Here is a 20,900-nt window from a genome sequence, read left to right as displayed (position 1 = left end):
GGCATTGAGAACCAGAGAAAATATGCTTTATTGTTCCTACAATAAAAGCCCTTTGCTGCATTTCAGACATCACTGAAACAGCAGCGTCCAGTAGGAAAACCTGACCCAGGAGGCAGCCTGAGAACAGAGGCTCTGGCCCCCATCGAAATAATGAGGAGCTGAGGCCTTCGAGGTCTTATTGCCTCTAAGGCCTCCAAAGTTAGTAGCAGGCTTTGAGAAAGATAAAGTGTGTAATTGTCTGGGCCTGGGCTAGGCACAAAGTTACAGGGGATTGGGCTTTAGGGTTACCGTTGAATTGAGGCCAAGTCCAAGCCCTGGATACAATGGCCTTGGCTTTCTGGACTAGTCACTCTCAGAACCGGCTTCCTGGGCAGGGCACACAGATGGGGCGGGGGCTACAAGTGGTACGGGCTGTGCCAGGCCCGCAGGAGGCCGCAGGAAGACAGGGGATGCAAGACTTAGAGGGCGAGTGGTCCGGGGCGCACGGGTTACAGGGGAGCCTAGGAGAAAAAAAGAAAATCAGATCACTATGATTTCCCAATTGCTGTTTTTCAACAACCCAGAGCACCTTAAAAATCCCTCAAGTCCTAGGGCTCAGGGATTTTGCACATGAGCTATTTGTTCTCCTTGGCTGGGCCCTGCAATTAACCTTTCTCTGCTCCTGACTCTGATGTTCTGTCTTGAACTTGCGTTCAATCACAGTTGTCAAAGAAAGAAGCAATTATAATGCATCATGTAGTTCAGCTATGAAAAATACAATGATGTCATAATGATGAAAACTCTAAATATTGATTTAATGAAAATGAAATACATAAGAATAATAAATTACATTCAAGAATTAATTTAACAATTTTTTTCAAGATAATGAATGAAGAAGAAAAATAGTCTAATCCTGCCCCCTCGTTTTACCAATGAGGAAACAGAGGCCCAGAGAGTAAATGAAATTGCCAGGCTCACATGATAACTATATAACAAGACCTAAACCAAAACCCAGGGCCACTGAATTCAAATACCAGGCTCTTCCCAGGCCACCACGCTGTCTCTCCAGGCTTCATAGATGAGAGAGCATGCAGGGTACTCACTTGCAGTCCTCGCTGTCCAGCAGCCCCCGATACGTGTTGATCTCACACTCCAGCCGGGCCCGGACATCCAGCAGCACCTGGTATTCCTGGTTCTGCCGCTCCAGGTCACAGCGGATCTCCGCCAGCTGCGACTCCACGTTGCCGATCAGGCCCTGCATCTGGGCCAGCTGGGAGCTGTAGCGGGCCTCTGTCTCCGCCAGGGTGGATTCCAAAGCATCTCTCTGTGAGGGCAAGGATTGTGTAGCAAGGAAGAATCACTTCAAGCCTGGATGAGCCACAATCAGATATCTCATCTGAGATGAGTCAATTAGCTCTTTAGCTTCCTGATCTAGAGAGAAGCTCCCCTGTTAATGATATCTGAGTCACTGATAATTACTCAGAATGAATCTGTTCTCACAAATACAGGAGATGCTGCCAGTACAGGCCGGGCGCTACTAGTTACCTGTCTTTTACCCCTGGGACCTTGGTGAATAGGAGTTGGGCCCTCCTTCCTCTTCTCTGCACAGAAAATCCCTGACATTCAATAACTTGACCCTCTGGAACCTGCCCACATGGTCAGAGCATGGAGGCTGGAGTGGGCGGGCCCCTGCACTGCTAGGCTTGGTCCAGCCACGGCCCCGAGCCAGCCTCGGGCTCACCATGCTGTGCTGGGCCTGCAGCTCAATCTCCAGGGCATTGACCGTACGTCTCAGCTCAATGATCTCCGCCTGGTAGGACTGCAGCTGCTCCGAGCTGGACACCACCTGCTGGTTCAGTTCCTCAGTCTGAAACACACACACATGGGACCCAGTCAGAAATACCAGGGACTCAGCTTCAGAAGTCAACAGAAGCCACTTAGAATCATGAGCCAAGAAGGACTGTCCAGATCACTCAGTCCACCCCATTCATCTCACCCTTGAGATCACTGTCGCCTTCCGGACAGCAATGTGCCCAAGGTGCACAGTGAGGTTGAAACAGGGCTGGGACTCAAACTCAGGTTTTTGATTCAGAGCCTCAAGGTCACTTCTGTGACCTACGATGTGTCTCTATTGCATTGACGGTTTCCAGGTACCCACCTGGGTGTTAAACCAGTCCTCGGCCTCCCGGCGGTTATTTTCCACCAGGGTCTCATACTGGCACCTCATCTCATTCAGAACACGGTTCAGGTCAACGGGTGGGGCAGCATCCACCTCGACATTGAGTCGATCACCAAGCTGGCAGCGCAGTGAGTTCACTTCCTGTGGCACAGCTCAGGGTCAGCACTAACTTTCCCAGATGCCTCCCCCATGCCTACCTGCTCCCCATGTTCACTTGCTCCCTGTGCTCACCTACCCTCCAACCTCACCTTCTCTCCCAGTTTCACCTGTTCCTCATGCTCACCTGCCCCCCATGCTCTTCTATTCTCCATGCTTACTTGTCCCCCAGCCTCACCTTCTCCCCCAGCTTCACCTGTTCCCCATGCCTACCCCTGGCTCCCCTTGCTCACCTGCCCCCATGCTCACCTCCTCATGGTTCTTCTTGAGGCAGAGCAGCTCCTCCTTCAGGGACTCCACCTGGGCCTCCAGGTCGGCCTTGCACAAGGTCAGATCATCCAGGATCCTACGCAGGCCGTTCATGTCTGACTCCACCAGCTGCCGCATGGATACTTCGGTCTCATACCTGGTAGGCACATAGCAGGGCACCTGAAGCGGTTTTTTCCTTCTGTATCTATGTCAGATCCCACCCTGGACTGGCCTGGTGCTGTGTGTCCTGCCTTATGTCTCAGTGATTCGGGGTAACCCAAAACCTGAGTCTGGACACCAACCATGTCCAGCTGTACCAGCCCCAACCAAAGAGCAAATGGGACAACTCACTTGGTCCTGAAGTCATCTGCAGCCAGCTTGGCATTGTCAATCTGCACCACCAGCCTGGCGTTCTCAGACTTGGTGCACAGGGTCTGGGGAAATAAAGAAGTGACTTCAGGGAAAGAAAAGGCATTCTGCTGGCAGGAGCTCCCCATTCTGCTGCCCAGCTCAGCTGGCATGGGCTGCCTTTGGAGGGAGAGGGTCACCCATCCCTGGGCTCTTGGCAGCTGAGGCTCCATGAAGCTTATGGGCATGCTTCAGGGATCAGAGCAGGAAACCTTAAGGTCCATAGCAATGCAGAGCATCTCAGACCTGTAACCTGGGTTAGAAACAGGGAAATGTTGCAGGGAAGACCTGACATGGCGGCTTCTTCCTGTCTTCCTGTCACCCAGGACTGGAGGGGGCTCTCAGCAGGTCATTAGCAAGAACACACTCTATGATTCCCCGGACACAAATGCTCCCTTCCAGGAGTTGGCTAGGACTTTCTGGGGATGCAGGCTGAGCAAGAAGGAAACTTCTGACAGGCTCTCCCAGAGTTAGTTATAGGAAACCTGGTCTGCACCAAACACTTCAAACCCAATCCCCTCCCCTTAGAAAAGAAAGAAAAAAATAAATTCAAACCCAGAGAGGTGGCTTGTGGTATTACATTAAAGGTCTCACAACCAGTTAGTTTGTAGAGTTTGTACTCAAGCTCTGACTCCACTAACCGCCCCCTGGATCAGTCAGTTAACCAGCCTGAGCCTCAGTGTTCTCATCTGTAAAATGGCCGAATGATACCTCCTTGGGAGGAGCAAAGGAGGCCGCAGACGTGACCAAGCTTTGTAACCTCTGAAGTGCCCCATGGGAACAGAGTTACCAGGCTAGTGCTGGTGGCCCAGGCTCCGTCTCAGACCCACTCACCTTCTTCTGGAGCTCCTCAATGGTCTGGAAATAGGACTGGTAGTCGGGGCACAGGTAGGGCACCTGCTGCTCACACCACTCGCGGATGCGGCTCTCCAGCTCCGCGTTCTCCCGCTCCAGCTGCCGCACCTTCTCCAGGTAGCTGGCCAGCCGGTCGTTCAGAAACTGCATGGTCTCCTTCTCATTGCCGGTAAGAATGCCCTCGCCGAACCAGCCCCCAGCCATGCTGTAGCTGGTGGCAAAGCCTCCAGAGGGGAGGCAGAGAGTAGGGAGGCAGCTGGCGGCCCTGCAGCTGCTCTTCCCCAGCCCGACTGAACAGGCAGAGAAACTCCGGGGCCCTCTGGAGAAGCCGGGGAGCTTGCAAGAGCTGCTGGAGAACATTGTGGACACCCGAGCCGAACCCCCACCGGCCCCTCCCGGGACCTTGAGAGACCCCGACGAGAAGCTGGCCTTGAGGCATTTGGAAGCCATGATTTGGACAGCACACGTGATGGAGCTTCGAGCCCAGAAACCCTCCAATACAGAGAAGCAGCTCCTTATCCCTGGGTTTATATCTCCACCCCAGTGGGCGTTGTTCTTTACAAAGTGTTTTCTCCTTGTTAAAGTTAATACCACTTTCCATCAGAACCCCTCATTAACCTCATGTTTAGCTTCCCGTGAACATTTCCCACCCTTGTAAAAGAAAAAGAGCCCCGTTGGACCAGGGGCTACGTCAAGACTCATCTCCAGCTCCCCATGTCCCCCGGAGGACCAAGTCTTCATCTGTTCTTCAAAGGAGCCTGTCATCAGTGTCCAGAGGTGTGGGAGTCCAGCCGCCACCTCAACTTTCTCCAGCAGCGTCTCTTTTGATGAGCCCTAGGGCACAGAGGAGGCCTCGGGCTGGTTCCTGGGAGACAGATGAGCAAGCCTGATGGTTGCAGAAAGATGGGGACCTAGCGCCTAGGAAGACACAGAAGGCTCTAGAATGGGCTGGGAAATATGGCTCTGGTGACCAACTCTCCCAGTTTCTCCAGGATTGTTCTGGTTTCTGTGATAAAGTCCCATGTCCCAGGAACTCCTTAACCCTGGACAAAATGGGACAATTGGTCACCCCAGATACAGCAGAGCCTCGAGAGACACATCCCTGCTCCCTTTCTTGTCAGGAAATCTCCTCCGGTTGTGTAGCCTCAGCGCTAGCCAAAACCACTAAAGGTTGACTAACTGAGCACCTGTCCACGGTGACACCTCCTACGTGTAGAAAGGTATGCCTTTCCAGGCCCTGGGTGAATAATGGAGAAGGCTTTTCTTCTGGCTGCCCGGGGAAAGGGGAGTGGTCTTGTTCACAGCCTTCTCAGAAGCACACAGAGATTGACTATTGGTTTTATCTCTGCTATAGTTGTCTGCTTCCCTCATAGCTCAGTTGAGTATCCCTGGTGGCTCAGCTGGTAAAGAGTCTGCCCGCAATGCGGGAGACCTGGCTTCGATCCCTGGGTTGGGAAGATCCCCTGAAGAAGAGAAAGGCTACCCACTCCAGTATTCTGGCCTGGAGAATTCCATGGACTCTATAGTCCATGGGGTCGCAAAGAGTCGGACACGACTGAACGACTTTCACTTCACTTCATTTCATAGTTGTCTGGACTGATGCTGAGAGCTTGACAAGAGTGGGTTACTTTTCAGCAGATCCAATCTGCCAAGCAAGAGAGACCCATAAGAGGGACCAGAAACTGAGTCAGTTTGGGAGTATCAGGAGGAGCTCTGTAGGACTTGCCCTCTGGATTGCCCTGTAGTCTTGGTTCCTGCTCACTCTTCTTGTTATTGTTTAGTCGCTCAGTTGTGTTCAACTCTTTTGCAACTGCACAGGCTGTAGCCAACCAGGCTCCTCTGTCCATGGGGATTTCCCAGGCAAGAACACTGCAATGGATTGCCATTACCCTCTCCAGGGGATCTTCATGACCCAGGGATCAAACCTGCATCTCCTGTATTGCCAGGTGAATTCTTTACCACTGAGCCACCTGGAAAGCCCACTCATTCTTCTAAGGACGTATAATTCTTTCCATCAGGAGAGCGACCATCAGCCAAGCACTGTGTTAGTCCTCACATTGCCTTGTGAGCCCCGGTGTATCACCTCCATCTCAAAGCTGTGAAAACCAAGGCCCAGAGTTAATTAGAGCTCACCGGAGGGCCTCCAGCTACAAAGCCAAGCTTCCAATCCGAGCCTGGCTGAGCCCTCTCGACTACACTGCCCGCCTGCACCTCTGCTCCAGAACCAGCTGTTGGACATGGTCAGCCTCATGCAGAATGGAAAGGACAGAATGGAGGGGGCTCCACATAGGGATGGTCAGCAGCCTCTGTCGTCCCAGGAGAAGCTGTACAGCATTGAGGTTACGTGTAAATCCTGTAGGTTCAGATCCCAGCCCCACCACGTCCCCAACCATTTGCCTTCACTTCTCTCCACCTCTCCCTATTTCCTTCTCTGTGAAATGGGAGGAGGATAATATACCCACTTCCTAGGGCTGCTATCAGGACTACGTGAGTTTAAAGAACTAGAACAGTCCCTGAGCATGGTAGGTTCTCAGAGACAGCAGCTGCTATGACTGCCAGTCCCCACGTGGGTGTATTGTCCTCAGACCGGTGATGCTAAGCTCATGTCATGGGGGAGTATGAACAGGTTCTGAGGACACAGGCCACCATCCCATGGGCTAGGTGTGTGTGTTTGGAGCCCTCAGGTGTAGAGCTGCCGTGAGTCACTGTGCCCTTCCCACACCCAGGGGCCTGGTGTGACCAGCACCCGCCCAGCACAACCCCAGGATCCCATTGGCTGCTTCAGCCTCTCCTGCCTGGAAATCCATGCTCCAGTGCAAAGGACACAGCTGAGCTAGAAGCCTGGCTGTATCTCCTTGGGTGTTTGCCTCTCCCACCCATGGGGGTACAGGGCTCCACCCAAGCCCTCCTAAGCCCCAACCTCCTGAGGACATGCTCTGGCTCAGCAAGGGCCACTCTGGAGCCACAGGACCTAAAGAAGCTACAGCCGCCAAGGCCTGGGAAGCCTCAGGCTGTTTACACAGCTTGGGGGCCACATGGCTTCCCAGGCAGGGCCCCACAGCTGTGCTGCCTGGAAGGGGTTCCTTTGCCCAGCCAGCCCTGTTATTAACAAGGCTAAAGGTACTAGCCATTGTTCACCAAACTCTCATTGCTCAGCCTTTACACAGCCTCATGAGATGGCATCACCAATATTCCCCTTTAACAGTTGAGTAAACTGAGGCTTGGAATGTTCCAGGAGTCAATCTGAGGTCATACAGCTGGTGAGCAGCTGAGAACTAGTATTCGTACAGGCATTCCAGGTGAATCTTTCCTTTAAGCCCCCCACACACCCTGCAACACAGGCGTGGGTAGTAGGACACTGACTTCCAGGGCAAGGGTTGCTTGCCAACATTCATACAGTCTTCCCAGGAAGACTGAAGCCAAAGCTTTCCGTCTCCAGACCGAGGCCCACCACATTGTCATTGGGGACCCAGCCCCAGCCTGACCTTCCCCCTAGAGCTCACCCCTTACCCCAGCCCTGCAGTGCCTCCCAGCTCTGATCACCCAAGGCAGTGACCAGTGGTTGACCCACTGGCCCTCCATTCACTTGTTATTGTTCAGTTGCTAAGTCATGTCCAACTCTTTGTGACCGCATGGACTGCAGCACACCAGGCTTCTCTATCTTTCACTCTCTCTTGGAGCTTGTTCAAACTCATGTCAATTGAGTCACTGATGACATCCAGCCATCTCATCCTCTGTTGCCCCCTTTTCCTCTTGCCCTCACTCTTTCCCAGTATCAGAGTCCTTTCCAATGAGTCGGCTCTTCGCATCAGGTGGCCAAAGTATTGGAGCTTCAGTTTCAGAATCAGTCCTTCCAATGAATGTTGAGGGTTGATATCCTTTAGGATTAACTGGTTTGATCTTCTTGCTGTCCAAGGGATTCTCAAGAGTCTGCTCAATACCACTTTTCAAAGTATGAATTCTTCGGCTCTCAGCCATCTTTATGGTCCAGCTCGCACATCAGTACATGACTACTGGAAAACCATAGCTTTAACTATGCAGACCTTTGTTGGCAAAGTGATGTCTCTACTTTTTAATACACTGTCTAGGTATGTCATTGCTTTTCTTCCAAGAAGCAAGCGTCTTTTAATTTTGTGAATTCAGTCACTGTCCAAAATGATTTTGGAGCCCAAGAAAATAAATTCTGTCACTGTTTCCACTTTCACTGATATCTTCTAATTGTTTCATGTTCCAGTCCTTTCTGCCCAGGGAGACTGTAAGTGCTTGGAGGCCAAGGCTGACCTCGTACTTCTCATGAAACCTCCACAGTGTCAAGCACTGGGCTTCCAGATGTTTCAGAGCAAATGGATGGATGGGTGCTTTTCATATGGTGAACTGTGCTAAGTAAGGAAGCAAAGAAAGGATGTTTTCTCTTTTTGAGAGGAAGAGGAGAGAAAGGGAGAGAAAGAAGAGGGAAGAAGAGAAAAAGTGAGTAGAGAGCAGGGAGTGAAAGATACTTCCAGAGTCAGCCTTACTATCCCTACTCTGACAGATCGGGAAACTGAGGCTCAGGATGGTGAGATAATCAGGCATTCCTGTGGAGGTACAGCACCTGCCCAGAGTGACCAGCCCTTCGGCAAAGAGCAAAGTGTTCTCTCGGCCAAAAGCCAGAGAGAGGCAGGCCCATAAGCCAACCCGACCCCAAAGGTGTGGCTAAGAATTCTCGATAGGTGTTTTTAGACAATTTTATAAAACATATCAGTAATATTTTTATAAGGAAAAGTGTTTTTACACCGTTCACCCAGCAACCCCCTTCTCTTTCATCTTATTGTGTGATGCCTTGAGCTGCAGCATTTTTGTTTTGTTTTGATTTGTTTGGAGGATAGTCCCTTTACTATGTTGGGTTAATTTCTGCTCTACAGCAAAGTGAATCAACCACACACACACGTATATCCCCTCTTCCTTGGATTTCTTTTCCAAGTGGTGGTTTAGACGCTAAGTCATGTCCAGCTCTTGTGACCCCATGGACTGTAGCCTGCCAGGCTTCTCTGTCCATTGGATTCTCCAGGCAAGAATACTGGAGTGGTTGCCATTTTAGGTCACCATAGAATAGAGTTCACAGCGCTATGCAGTCAGTTCTCATCAGTTATCTATTATACATAGAGTGGTGTATATATGTCAATCCCAGCCTCCCAACCCATCCTATCTCCCCTTCCTCCTTTGACATCCATATGCTTGTCATCTATGTCCATGACTCTGTTTCCGCTTTGTAGATAAGTTTATCTGTACCATTTTTCTAGATTTCACATATATGGATGAGTATATGATATTTATATTTCTCTTTCTGACTTACTTGACTCTGTATAACTGTCTCTCGGTCCATCTACATCTCTGCAAATGGCACAATTTCATTCCTTTTTATGGCTGAGTAGTATTCCATTGTATATATGTACCACATCTTCTTTATTGATTACTCTGTCAATGTATATGTAGGTTTCTTACATGCCCTGGCTGTTGAAATAGTGCTGCGGTGAATGTTGGGCTGCATGTTCTTTTGAGCAGCCATATTTTTAAAGCTATGAAATTATTCTGATCTATTTCCATTTTTCTTAGATTCTTTTTAATACAAAATAATTACTTGGAACCTCATTAGCAAGAACTAATGTTCTTTAGCAAGTATCCTAATAACTTTCTCTACAGGACTTTTGCACCCTGCTCCATTGGGGTCCGTGCTGTCCCCAACACATACCATGAAGACACTAGGCCATGTCCTCAAATACCCTTTTCCCTCCTTCCTGCTACTGCTGCCCATCCTTCAAGGTTTCCTATCAATTCTGAATCTCTTCTGAAGCCTTCCCTGGACTCTCCAGCTCTTAATGATCTCCTGGCTCCTAAGAACCTGAAAACCAGCCCCTCACCCACACCTGCCATCCCTGAAGCTGTGTGGCAGCGCATGGGTGGTATCTTCATAGCAGGAACATCAGTAACTAGCAAACGGTGCCCGTTAACCACTGTTTGGTCCAGCTGCTTCCCCTACCCCTGCCTGCCTAACATAAACTCCTATAGTAGCATCTTCCATGCACAGGGTGCTCAGTACTTATCTGTTGATTGATTAATAGATCTGAGTACATGTGAATGAGAAAGCCAGCCAGATGTCATAGCTAGAAAGTGCAAACAGGATCAGATGACTTGAAATGAAGTTTTATGTTCACTCTGGGGAAATTTGGTCAAATGTAAGACTTTCTATCATCTCTCTGTTGATGGAAAACACTTGAAAATGGGTCCTGAGTCTGCCACTTGCTTCCACTCCAAACAGCGTTGAACTTTAGTGTGAACGGCTGGAGAGGTACACTGGACTCAGTAATGGGTGTGTATGTGAGGTTGAGAGCAGGGGTTCCTTAACCAACAGAGATGCTCTGAACAATTTGATAAAATGTTAGACAAAGCTACATAAGTAAAGCACCCCTGACACGCAGGCCATCTGAAAGCATGTGATGAGGCTGTGAAAATACTCTACAAACTGTTGAGTTTGCATAAACAGGACACACACTGTGTGGTTCGAGGAGTTGACAACACGATTATTCATCAGGTCACAAGCCTACAAAGTCTGTCTACCGCTTCCACGCTGGAGCCAGGGAGCTGGAGCTGTGGCAAGAATGGAGGTTCAGCCCACTCCCGACTCCTGGCTATTTCTATGGAGCAGCACACGAGGTTGTGGTGCGCTCGCTGAGCATGCCCGGCTACCCACCTCTCATCGCCTGAGCCCTGGGCAGAGTAGGGGTCTGAAGCTGAGCCCACTGGGTTCACTGTCCAGCTCTGAGGGTGCTGCTGGCCAGCAGTGTTGGCCCCGCCAGTGTCCCACCGTGTAACCAAGCAAAGAGCCTGAGCCCACACCATAGGGTTTCCCAGTCCCCACTCTCAGCCTGGGGACTCTTCATTTAACACTAGTTCTTGTAGCCACCACTTCCCAGGTGTTGTGCACACACTGGAGTCTCCCACAGCTCCTTTTCAAAAAGATGCTGGACCAGAGAGGTCACGTGACATGGCTAGGGCTCACAGCCAGCCTCAGTGCCAGCTGCTTCAGTTCACCCGAGAACGTCTTCACCTAAGGTCCAGGAGATATTTGAAGCACTTGTGGCTTGTGCAGCAGGTCAAAGATGGATGTTTAGCAACTAATACTTGGTGACATGGGCTTCCCTGGTGGCTCAGATGGTAAGTGAAGTGAAGTGAAGTCGCTCAGTCGTGTCCGACTCTTTGCGACCCCATGGACTGTAGCCCACCAGGCTCCCTAAAATGAAGGAAACCTGAGTTTGATCCTGGGTTAGGAAGATCCCCTAGAGGAGCACATGGCAACCCACTCCAGTATTCTTGCCTGGAGAATCCCCATGGACAGAGGAGATTGGTGGGCTACAGTCCACGGGGTTACAAAGAGTTGGACACAACTAAGAGACCTGGTGACATAGAGGAGGGCCAGTTCTTTCCCATGGATCTTGGGCTCAAGTAAGAGCCCAGAAGTAGAGAAGAGAGGGAAGGGGGTCAGGTGGGGGGTGAGGAAGGGAGGAGACAGAGACAGAGAACCAGTGGGCTGGGAGGAGCACCTGATTAGAGTCAGAATAGCTAAGTGATGGCCTGGTCCCTGGCACTCACTGCTGTGTGACCTTGGGCAAGTCACTGCCTTCTCTGGGCTTATATTCTCAACTGAAGAATGAGTCACAGGGACAAAGGAGGCATGGGGCTCTCAGACTGCTCCAGGTTCTACTTCTCTAATCAGAGGGGCATCCAGAGCCTGGCACTATTAGACCTGTTGACCCATACGAGCCTGGTTCAGCCAGTGGAATCCAGGGCACTTTGAACTCTGCTCCACAGTGAAGTCTGGCTCTCCTCTCCCCTGCTCCGTGTCTGACTGCCCCCCTTCCCCACTCCACTTCAGCCCTGTATCCAGTGTTAGGGACTTGGACTCTCCCAGCCCTCTCACCTGCATCTCCCAGCTCACCCGACTCCCCTCTGTCACTGGCTGCCCAGGCTGTCTGCTTGAAGTTTGCCTCTCTGGGTGGTACCCCCTCTCCTAGACTATCTCCAGTGTCAGGCCTGGAGGTGGCCAGCAAGGTGACAGCAGGAGGTGGACAAGGGAGGATAAGCTGAAGGGCAGGGTAGTGAGGAGGATAGCTGGGGGCCTTGGCCTCTTCTGGGGTCACCCTGGGTGGTCCTCATGGGCAGGGCCAAGCCTATAGGTTACAGCCAGCAGCCATCTGGATTGGGTCAGTGTCTGTTCTCGGGGACCAAGCCCCTAGGTATCCCTGTTATGAAATATTTTGAATCACCCTGTCACTTCCTACCACTCAGAGCCAGAAGAGGCAGACCCAAAACCAAAAGCCACACGTTTGCAACAAGCCTCAATCAAACACCCCACTAACTAACCACAGAGAATAGACAGAGGCGAGATTTCTATGCCAAGAGAACACACTTTATTGGGTAAATTTCCAGGGAAGCTTAGTTTTACACGGCGTAAAAGCAGTCAAAGCCAGAAACACAATCTAAGAAGTTTTTTGGTAGAAAAATCTGCTGAGCGGGGAGTCCCTCTAGGGAAGGAGAGGCGGGGGTCATTTAGAGCTGGGACCCACAGGGGTGTCCTCCTTCCTGTGGGCCAGGGCCTGCCCAGTTACAGTGGCTGCACATGCTCCCTGGAAGAAATGATTTTCCCATCTCTGATCTCCTCCGTGATGGTGCGGATCTGGGTGCTGAGCTGGGGGGCCGGGGCGCAGGGCCCGCTTGAGACGTAAGGAACTCTAACAGCAGGCTTGCATTCCGTGGCACAAGGATGGGCGGGCAGCCTGAGGAAATGAGATCATGTCAGGGCGTGTTTGGCACTGGCTGTTGGACTGACCGGCATGTCAAACATACATGAGGGTCAAGTGAGACGGGTGGGAGACAACGACAAATGGCTCAGACGGTGCCTCTCTGAAATCCCTTGAGGGCTGCATAGATGAAGATCAGAAACTCCCAGCCAAAAACAATGGATGGAGAAGTACGGTGAGTGGGGCCAGCTTGTCCGCCTGCAAATGCTTAAAGCCCAGGGCTGGAAGGAATGTCTCTCCAGAGGCTGTGATCAAGCCACCCCCCACCCTTCATCTGCACAATAACCACTTCAGGACTGATGCCCTCACTGTGGTACTGAGCGTTGGGTCCAGGTGTGCCTTTTCCCCAAGCCTGGACCCCCGGGACCCACGGCCACTCACTTGCAGTCTTCTCCCTCGAGCAGGCGGCGGTAGGTGGCAATCTCTGACTCCAGCCGGGCCTTGACATCCAGGAGGATCTGGTACTCCTGGTTCTGCCGCTCCAGGTCGCAGCGGATCTCGGCCAGCTGAGCCTCCACATTGCTGATCAGGCCCTGCATCTGGGCCAGCTGGGAGCTGTAGCGGCCCTCAGTCTCTGCCAGGGTGGATTCTAGGGAATTCCGCTGCCAAGGGAAAGAGGAAGCACTGCCAATAGGAGGGAATTCCCCCCCAGAGACCCACATCCCTGGGTATCTCCTTACCACTTGTGATCACTGCCCATGATAACCGAGGCTGGTGGATCGGGGTACCTGCCACGAGCATGGCCAGCCCCTCAGGCAGGCGCCACTCACCATGCTGTGCTGGGCCTGCAGCTCAATCTCCAGGGCATTGACATTGCGTCTCAGCTCAATGATCTCTGTCTGGCAGCACTGCAGCTGCTCCGAACTGGACACCACCTGCTGGTTCAACTCCTCAGTCTGAAAAGCGTGAGAGGACCCAGAACATGGTCAGAGCAAGTGAAGCCACTGTCAAGGGTGACCCCACCCCCCAAGCTTGTCCAGGGCTGGCCCAGCCCCACCTGGGTATTGAACCAGGCCTCCACGTCTCTGCGGTTATTCTCCACTAAGGTCTCATACTGGCATCTCATCTCGTCCAGGATCTTGTTGAGGTCCACCGGGGGAGCAGCATCTACCTCCACATTCAGCCGGTCTCCAAGCTGGCATCGGAGTGTATTGACTTCCTGCAGAGAGCAGGCAAGATGGCATAAGGTTGTGACAAGGATGTTGGATGCAAATTTGACTGATCTGGGTAAAAACCCTCCTCCTTCAGTTGTCAGCTGTGTGACATTAAACAGGATGCTTAACTTCTCTGGGCTTCAGCCTCCTTATGCACCCTGACCTGCCTCCTTGGAGAATTTGGAAGATGATGCAAATACCAGATAAGTAGAATCATTATCAGGCACTACCCTCCAAATGGAGATTTAGTATCATGCCCAGGAGTGTGGGATCCATGTGACCTTAGACAAGTGACTTAACCTTTCTGTGCCTCAGTTTCCTCATCTGTAAAATGGAGCTTGTAATAGTATATACCTCCTGGGATTATTGTGAGGATGACATGAAACAAGAATGAAATACAAAGTACTTTGTAGAGTTCTCAGCACACAGTGGGCCATCAGTAAATGTCATCTGGGGTTACTGTGGAGGTGGTTGTCACCATTTTTACACACAAGGGTCAGCAGTGGCTCCCTGCTGGGTGGGAATCATCAGGAGGGTATGTGGGACCAGCCTCACCTCCTCGTGGTTCTTCTTGAGACACATCAGCTCCTCCTTCAGAGACTCCACCTGCATCTCCAGGTCAGCCTTGCACAGGGTCAGCTCGTCCAGGATCCGGCGCAGGCCATTGGTGTCGGCCTCCACCAGCTGCCGCATGCCCAGCTCCGTCTCGTACCTGCATGCACAGAGCCCTGCTGAGTCTACGGCAAAGCAGCCACTCACAGGCAGGGCCTGCCGCCTTGTGGTCCAGCTGCAGTGGCTGATTTTGGGTCAGCATCACTGTGTTTCTCTCCCTTGACCCGGAAAGGATCTAGGACTGATGCCACACTTCCCACTTACAGTTGCATCTGGCCTCACTCTCACTTTACTAGCTCCCAGAGGCCTTGGACAGAGGCAAGGGAGCAGCACAGAACTACCTCCCCAGATCAGCCCACTCACTTGGTCCGGAAGTCGTCGGCAGCCAGCTTGGCGTTGTCAATTTGCAGGACCAGCCTGGCGTTGTCAGCCTTGGTCAGCAAGATCTGGGGAACCAGGGCCATCCTGTGAGCTGGGGAAGGCCCAGCAGTGTGGGGGCAGGTGGGAGGGGACAACCCAGATTTCAGAGGCCATACTTCTAAGTACCTTTGGCATTTCCAGCCCTGAGCTCTGAGCCTAGATAGAGAGGGAGCGTCACTCCCGGAAAGTCATTAGAAAAGACCCTGATGCTGGGAAAGATTGAGGGCAGGAGGAGAAGGGGACGACAGAGGATGAGATGGTTGGATATGGGTGGATAGCATCACCAACTCAATGGACAGGAGTTTGAGCAAACTCCAGGAGACAGTGAAGGCCAGGGAAGCCTGGTGTGCTATAGTCCATGGGGTTGCAAAGAGTTGGACATGACTTAACAAATGACCAGCAACAACAGTCCCAGGAGGGACATCACAGTGGCCATCAGCCCTGACACCTGCAGCCCCGAAGGCACAGTGGGTCACACCCTGGTGAGCAGAGAGAACCAGGCCAACCTGGATTCAGATTCCACATCCAACACCAACAGGCTATGGGATCTTGAGAAAGGGGCCGAAACTCCCTCAAATTCAACTTCCACATTTGTTAGATGGAACCAGTAATGTCCATCTCTCCAAGATGAGGAATACACAAACAAAAGGAAGGGAAGACATTAGGCACAGAGCTTGTGTCCAGTAAGGGCTTAGTGTGTGTGATTGCTCTTCCTATAGCTGAGACTGGCTGGAAAGGAGGGGAGTTTACAAGCAGAGAGAGGTCTGGGTCCCCCAAGAAACCAAAACCCTAGAGAGAAAAGCTGGCCCTAATAGGAGAGAGAATCCTCTGAGAGCTACAGCCTCATCTGCAGTGGGATGAGACAGACCCCTCTCAGGGTTTGGGCAGCTGGGCTGGAGTGAGGCCAGGCCCCAGTTACCTTCTGCTGGAGCTCCTCAATGGTCTTGAAGTAGGACTGGTAGTCGGGGCAGATGTACGGGATCTGAGACTCGTACCATTCCCGGATGCGGCTCTCCAGCTCTGCGTTCTCCCTCTCCAGCTGCCGTACCTTCTCCAGGTAGTTAGCCAGGCGATCGTTCAGGAACTGCATGGTCTCCTTCTCGTTGCCATTGAAGGAGCCCTCGCAGAACCAGCCCCCGGTCCCGGCAAAGCCAGAGGAATGGAACCCAGAGGACAGGAAGGAACCAGGCAAGCAGCTCCCAAGGCTGGAGAGGCCCAGCCTGACGGAGGAGGCTGACCCCGAAACACCAGCAAGGCTGGGCACCCTGCAGGAGCCCACGGAGCGGACACAGGACACCCGAGAGATGCCGCTGGTTGTGCCGCAGTGGCCCCTGATGGACCCAGAGGAGAAGATCGGGGAGCAGAGCTGGGAGGCCATGATGCTAGCAGAGGAGGTTGCAGCTTAGCGAGGAGCTCAGGTTCTGGCTCTCATGGCCTCTCTGAGGCATTTATATACACTCTCCACGGGGTGTTGCCATCTTACACTTGGGAAATCCCATTCCTATTCCAGGAAAATCTCATTAGAATGTGATTTTTTGCTACCCATCCAAAATCCCTTGCCTTGTAAAAATAAAAAATAAGGTGGAATTTCATTTGCTAAGTCAGGACTCTCAGCTGTTGTCATTTCCTGGTAGAATATGAAATTTATTGCCTCTTCAAAGTCCTTGCACCAGAACCCATAAATTGGGAGTGGCCTCACGAATGACATTTGGTACCTGCCCTCTCTGTGAGCCTTCTTCCAGGTGCTCTTGTCACCTTTGACCACTACGCCTACCCCTCATAGCTGCTCACCTCTGGGATGCTAAGAAGGGAGCAAAGGGAACTAAAATTCACACAACACCTATCATGTGCCAGGCTCATAGTTATTTCATGGACACCTCACAATGGTCCTGGGAGATGGCCAGTATCATCTCCGTTTTACCAGTGTGGAAACCAAGCCTCAGAATTGTTGAAAGAAAAGAAGGAAGAAAGAAAAAAGATAAGAAAGAGAAAGCTTGCTTGAGATGAACAGGCAGTGAGTACAGAGAATCTGAAACCAGGGCTCTGGGACCCAGAATCCCACACTTGTCCTATTGCTTCCCCAGCACAACCAAGGTCAAGTGCACGCACCCAGAATTTGGGGACGGAAGACCTAGGTTCAAACTCCAGCTCTGCTGTTGATCTGTCCTGTGATGTTGAGCACATCACTCCATCCTGGGCATCCTCAGTGTCCTCACGGGCCTGCTTCATGCAGATACGAGGAGGGTTGAAACCGGGGCAGAAGTAAAAGTGGTTTGAAACACCCCAGGTGCTGTAGAAATGTTGTTCGGGCTAAGAGGACAGTCTTTGATGATGGTTTGTGGCTGTGGCTGGCAAAGGTTGTGGCTGTGAGCCCTCAGGTGGAGCTGCTTTGAGGGGCAGTTTCCTTTGTGGCTCCTAGTTCCCTGAACCTAAGAGGGTAGAATAATCAGGACCCTGGGCAGTCCCCTTGCCCCAGCTCCACCCCCACCCCTGCCCTTAGTTCAGTTCAATCGCTCAGTTGTATCCAGCTCTTTGCAACCCCATGGGCTGCAGCACGCCAGGCTTCCCTGTCCATCACCAACTTCTGGAGCTTGCTCAAACTCATGTCCATCAAGTCAGTAATGCCATCCAATCATCTCATCCTCTGTCGTCCCCTTCTCCCCCCTCCTTCAATCTTTCCCAGCATCAGGGTCTTTTCCAACGGGTTACTTCTTTGCATCAGGTGGCCAAAGTATTGGAGCTTCAGCTTCAGCATCAGTCCTTCCAAGAAATATCCAGGACTATTTCCTTTAGGATTGACTGGCTTGATCTCCTTGCAGTCCAAGAGACTCTCAAGAGCCTTCTCCAACACCACAGTTCCAAAGCATCAGTTCTTTGGCGCTCAGCTTTCTTTATGGTCCAACTCTCACATCCATACATGACTACTGGAAAAACCACAGCTTTGACTAGATGGGCCTTTGTTGGCAAAGTAATGTCTCTGGTTTTTAATATGCTGTCTAGGTTTGTCGTAGCTTTTCTTCCAAGGAGCAAGCAAGTGATTTTGGAGCCCCCCAAAATAAAGTCTCTCACTGTTTCCATTGTTTTCCTATCTATTTGCCATGAAGTGATGGGACCGGATGCCATGATCTTAGTTTTCTGAATCTTGAGTTTTAAGCCTTACTGGTGCCTAAACAGGGTACAGAAATGGTCCATGCAGACCTTTCAGACAGAGAAAGAATAAGAGGATCAGATGAGACACTACAGAGAGTTAAGCAACCCGGGAGGAGAGCCTGAGAATAAAGGAAAAAAGGTAAACTCAGTCTTCCACCCTCAACATGGGTTTCCTCAAGGCTTGAGCAACCTGTTCACTCTTTGCCCACATAGACACATACAGCAAGGCTGGCGTTTATAGAAGCATTTATGTGCATCTGAAGTTGTAATTTACCAACCTCTTAAAACACTTTATAAGCTTCTCTCTGAAATTACTCAGGAGGGTTTACTGTGGTGCACATTCTTGCCTGGTCCAGTGGATACCTAGATGGGATGCCCGAGAGCCACCTGATGGGCTCCCGGGGGTACACTTGCTATGCGGCCCCTCCTGGGAGAGACAGCAGGGGCAGCAGGCCTCCAGAGCTCAACTGCCCAGCAATGGTGCTTTTGGGCTGCCCACCTTTCCTGCAGGGCCCAGGATGGGGCTGTCTCGGGGCTTCTCAAGCTCAGCACTGTGGACGTCGTAGACTACATAATTCCTAGGGTGGGGGCCTCCTGGGCAACATACAGTGTTAGCAGCATCCCTGGGCAGATGCCAGTAGCAACCCCTCTCCCAGTCGTGACAATCGAAAACTCTCCCGACACTGCCCAATATCTCCTGATGGAAAAATTGCTCCCAGTTGACACCCACTGGACTATTAGGACAGGGACTGAGGCCGTGACCAGATCTCCTGTCAGCTCCTCCTTTGTCTTCTAGGATGACAAGTGCAGAGTCTGGCTGTCACCATAGGGCCCATTCAGGCAGGTTCTTGATGCACGCATGACCCAACTCACCTCGTTTGTGACACAGTACGCTCGTCCAGAAGGCAGCTGTTTGCCTGCCCCGACCTAGTTCATCTCTGACTGGGGTCTCTGGCTGCTGGACATCTGAAGTTAATGTTCTCATGTGCTTTTTTTAATCCCTCCACCGTGCAATCCATATCTGATGCTGATTCTAGGTTTTTCTCAGGACAACTGAATGAGCAGGTTTCTGGTGTTCTGTGTCCCCATCACTCAGCACACACATCCAGAGGCCCACTGTGGGCCAGAGTCCAGGCAGGTGTCTCCAGGGCTGCGAAGGGTGGCATGGACCTCTCCTGGGTGACAAGCTCCCCAGAGAAAGTCTTTTGGAAGCCCTTGGTCCCCTGCCTTTCTCCATGGTGTAGGCAGCAAGGACACCTCTCAGAAGGAAGTGTGGAAGGGGTCTCATGGGAGGAACTCCTCTGCTCTCTTTCATCTCAGAAGTCTGGGCCATCACGGGATGGACTGAGGTCCCACTGAGGAAAAAAAATGTTCTTCCTGTATCAGAGGAGAGAACTCACAGGTCTGTTCATCTCCCGAAGACACCTCAGCTCACCCCTTCCCATGGTGGCCCAGACCTGGAGAAAATCCAGCTGCACAACATTAAGTACATCAGAGGTGCCCATGTACCAGGTGTTATTTCAAAATAAGGTTCTATTCTGGGACTATCCTTTCCAGCCTGAATCAATAATACACTGGGCTAATTAAATAGAATGAAATAATGCCATTTGCAGCAGCATGGATGGACCTAGAGATTGTCATACTGAGCAAAGTAAGTCAGACAGAGAAGGAGAAATAGCGTATAACACCCTCTATATGTGGAATCTAAAAAGAAATGATACAAATGAACTTACTTACAAAACAGAAACAGACTCACAGACTTAGAGAAGGAACTTACGGTTGCTGGTGGGGGGGAAGGATAGTTAGGGAGTTTGGGATGGACATGTACACATTGCTATATTTAAAATGGATAACGGACAAGGACCTACTGTATAGCACATGGAACTCTGCTCAATGTCATGTGGCAGCCTGGATGGGAATTTAGGGGAGAATGGATACATGTGTATTTATGGCTGAGTCCCTTTGCTGTTTACCTGAAACTATCACAACATTATTAATCAGTCATACTCCAATACAAAATAAAAAAGATTTCTAAAAATATACTGAGCTAAGTGTCAGGAGGCCTGGACTCCAGATTGAGCTCTGCTTAAAACTCTCTGGGCTCCAGAGCCCCAGTCTGAACAGGAAGAGCCTGGACAACATGAACTCAAGACCCTCCCCTCTCAGACAGTGCAGGCTTTGAGGAGTGTTTCCCATGGAGCCAGCTAAGTGTCATCTGGACGTGTCTGTGACTCATTTCACCAGCCACTCTCCCCTCTCTGTCACTGACCACATAACAAAGACAAGTTACAGAGGTTCAGCCCATGACACAATTGGGTTTTCTCTTCTTTGCAAGCCTGCACGGACCTCAGTATCACTTTGCCTCCAGGTCTTCTCTATGGCTCTGAACATAACTGATGCCATCTTAGGCCCTTACAGTTCCTCCTGTCCTTCTGCTGACCCTACCCAGGACTATACTGGACATTAAATCACTTCTCTGTGGTCAAGGACTTTGTAGCTAATAGCTACTACATAATAATCATTTGAACCAGATGACCTCAGTGATGAAAACCTTCACTGACATATTCCCAGCGCCCATGAGACGTTACCCATTCATACATCTTGACTTAGGGATGCCCATCCTGTCTCTGAGCACCTCCCCGCATGCCCTAAGTAAACTATAAAATTGTCCAGTGGCCCCTCGGTGCTATGGAATATAGCTGCAAATGCTTCCAGATGGCTGTCAGCCCCATCCCACGCTGTGAGTAAGTTACCCTGTTATAAACTGATCCATTGATTACATGGAGCTGCCTGCCTCATTTTTTGGTCTCAAGATGCCTTCTTAGTTTGGTAGGAACTTTTCCTTCCTGCCGTTCTTCATCACCCTGAAACACCTGCAAACCAGGAGAGCACAATGGCGTGGCT

At 51.2% G+C, this 20,900-nt stretch overlaps 2 protein-coding genes across 7 annotated transcripts; both read right to left on the bottom strand.

Moving 5' to 3' along the window:
• On the bottom strand, positions 1–4,744 carry KRT35 (keratin 35). The gene is made up of 7 exons (XM_081585334.1): positions 3,806–4,744; positions 2,915–2,997; positions 2,564–2,720; positions 2,138–2,299; positions 1,721–1,846; positions 1,083–1,303; positions 1–500 (listed from the first exon to the last, which is right to left on the bottom strand). Exons 1-7 carry the CDS (start codon positions 4,274–4,276, stop codon positions 353–355), a joined length of 1,368 nt encoding a protein of 455 aa, XP_081441460.1. The 5' UTR covers positions 4,277–4,744; the 3' UTR covers positions 1–352.
• A 7,503-nt stretch (positions 4,745–12,247) lies between these two features.
• Positions 12,248–20,383, bottom strand: KRT36 (keratin 36). Of its 6 annotated transcripts, none has more exons than XM_081577700.1 (8): positions 20,343–20,383; positions 15,766–16,347; positions 14,790–14,872; positions 14,370–14,526; positions 13,658–13,819; positions 13,431–13,556; positions 13,042–13,262; positions 12,248–12,636 (listed from the first exon to the last, which is right to left on the bottom strand). In XM_081577700.1, the coding sequence occupies exons 2-8, from the start codon at positions 16,222–16,224 to the stop codon at positions 12,465–12,467; spliced, it is 1,380 nt and encodes a 459-aa protein (XP_081433826.1). In that variant the 5' UTR covers positions 16,225–16,347; positions 20,343–20,383; the 3' UTR covers positions 12,248–12,464. The 6 variants fall into 6 exon arrangements, with proteins under 6 accessions (XP_081433826.1, XP_081433823.1, XP_081433824.1 ...); XM_081577697.1 differs by lacking the exon at positions 20,343–20,383 and adding an exon at positions 18,870–20,180; XM_081577698.1 differs by lacking the exon at positions 20,343–20,383 and adding an exon at positions 18,496–18,798.
• Positions 20,384–20,900: the final 517 nt, after the last annotated feature.

The sequence above is a fragment of the Giraffa tippelskirchi genome, chromosome 3, assembly GCF_054371585.1.
Source record: "Giraffa tippelskirchi isolate mGirTip1 chromosome 3, T2T-mGirTip1v1.2.pri, whole genome shotgun sequence".
In the NCBI taxonomy this organism is placed as follows: domain Eukaryota; kingdom Metazoa; phylum Chordata; class Mammalia; order Artiodactyla; family Giraffidae; genus Giraffa; species Giraffa tippelskirchi.
The sequence above is the reverse complement of the archived record's forward strand: the minus strand, read 5'-3'. Positions and strand labels throughout refer to the sequence as shown.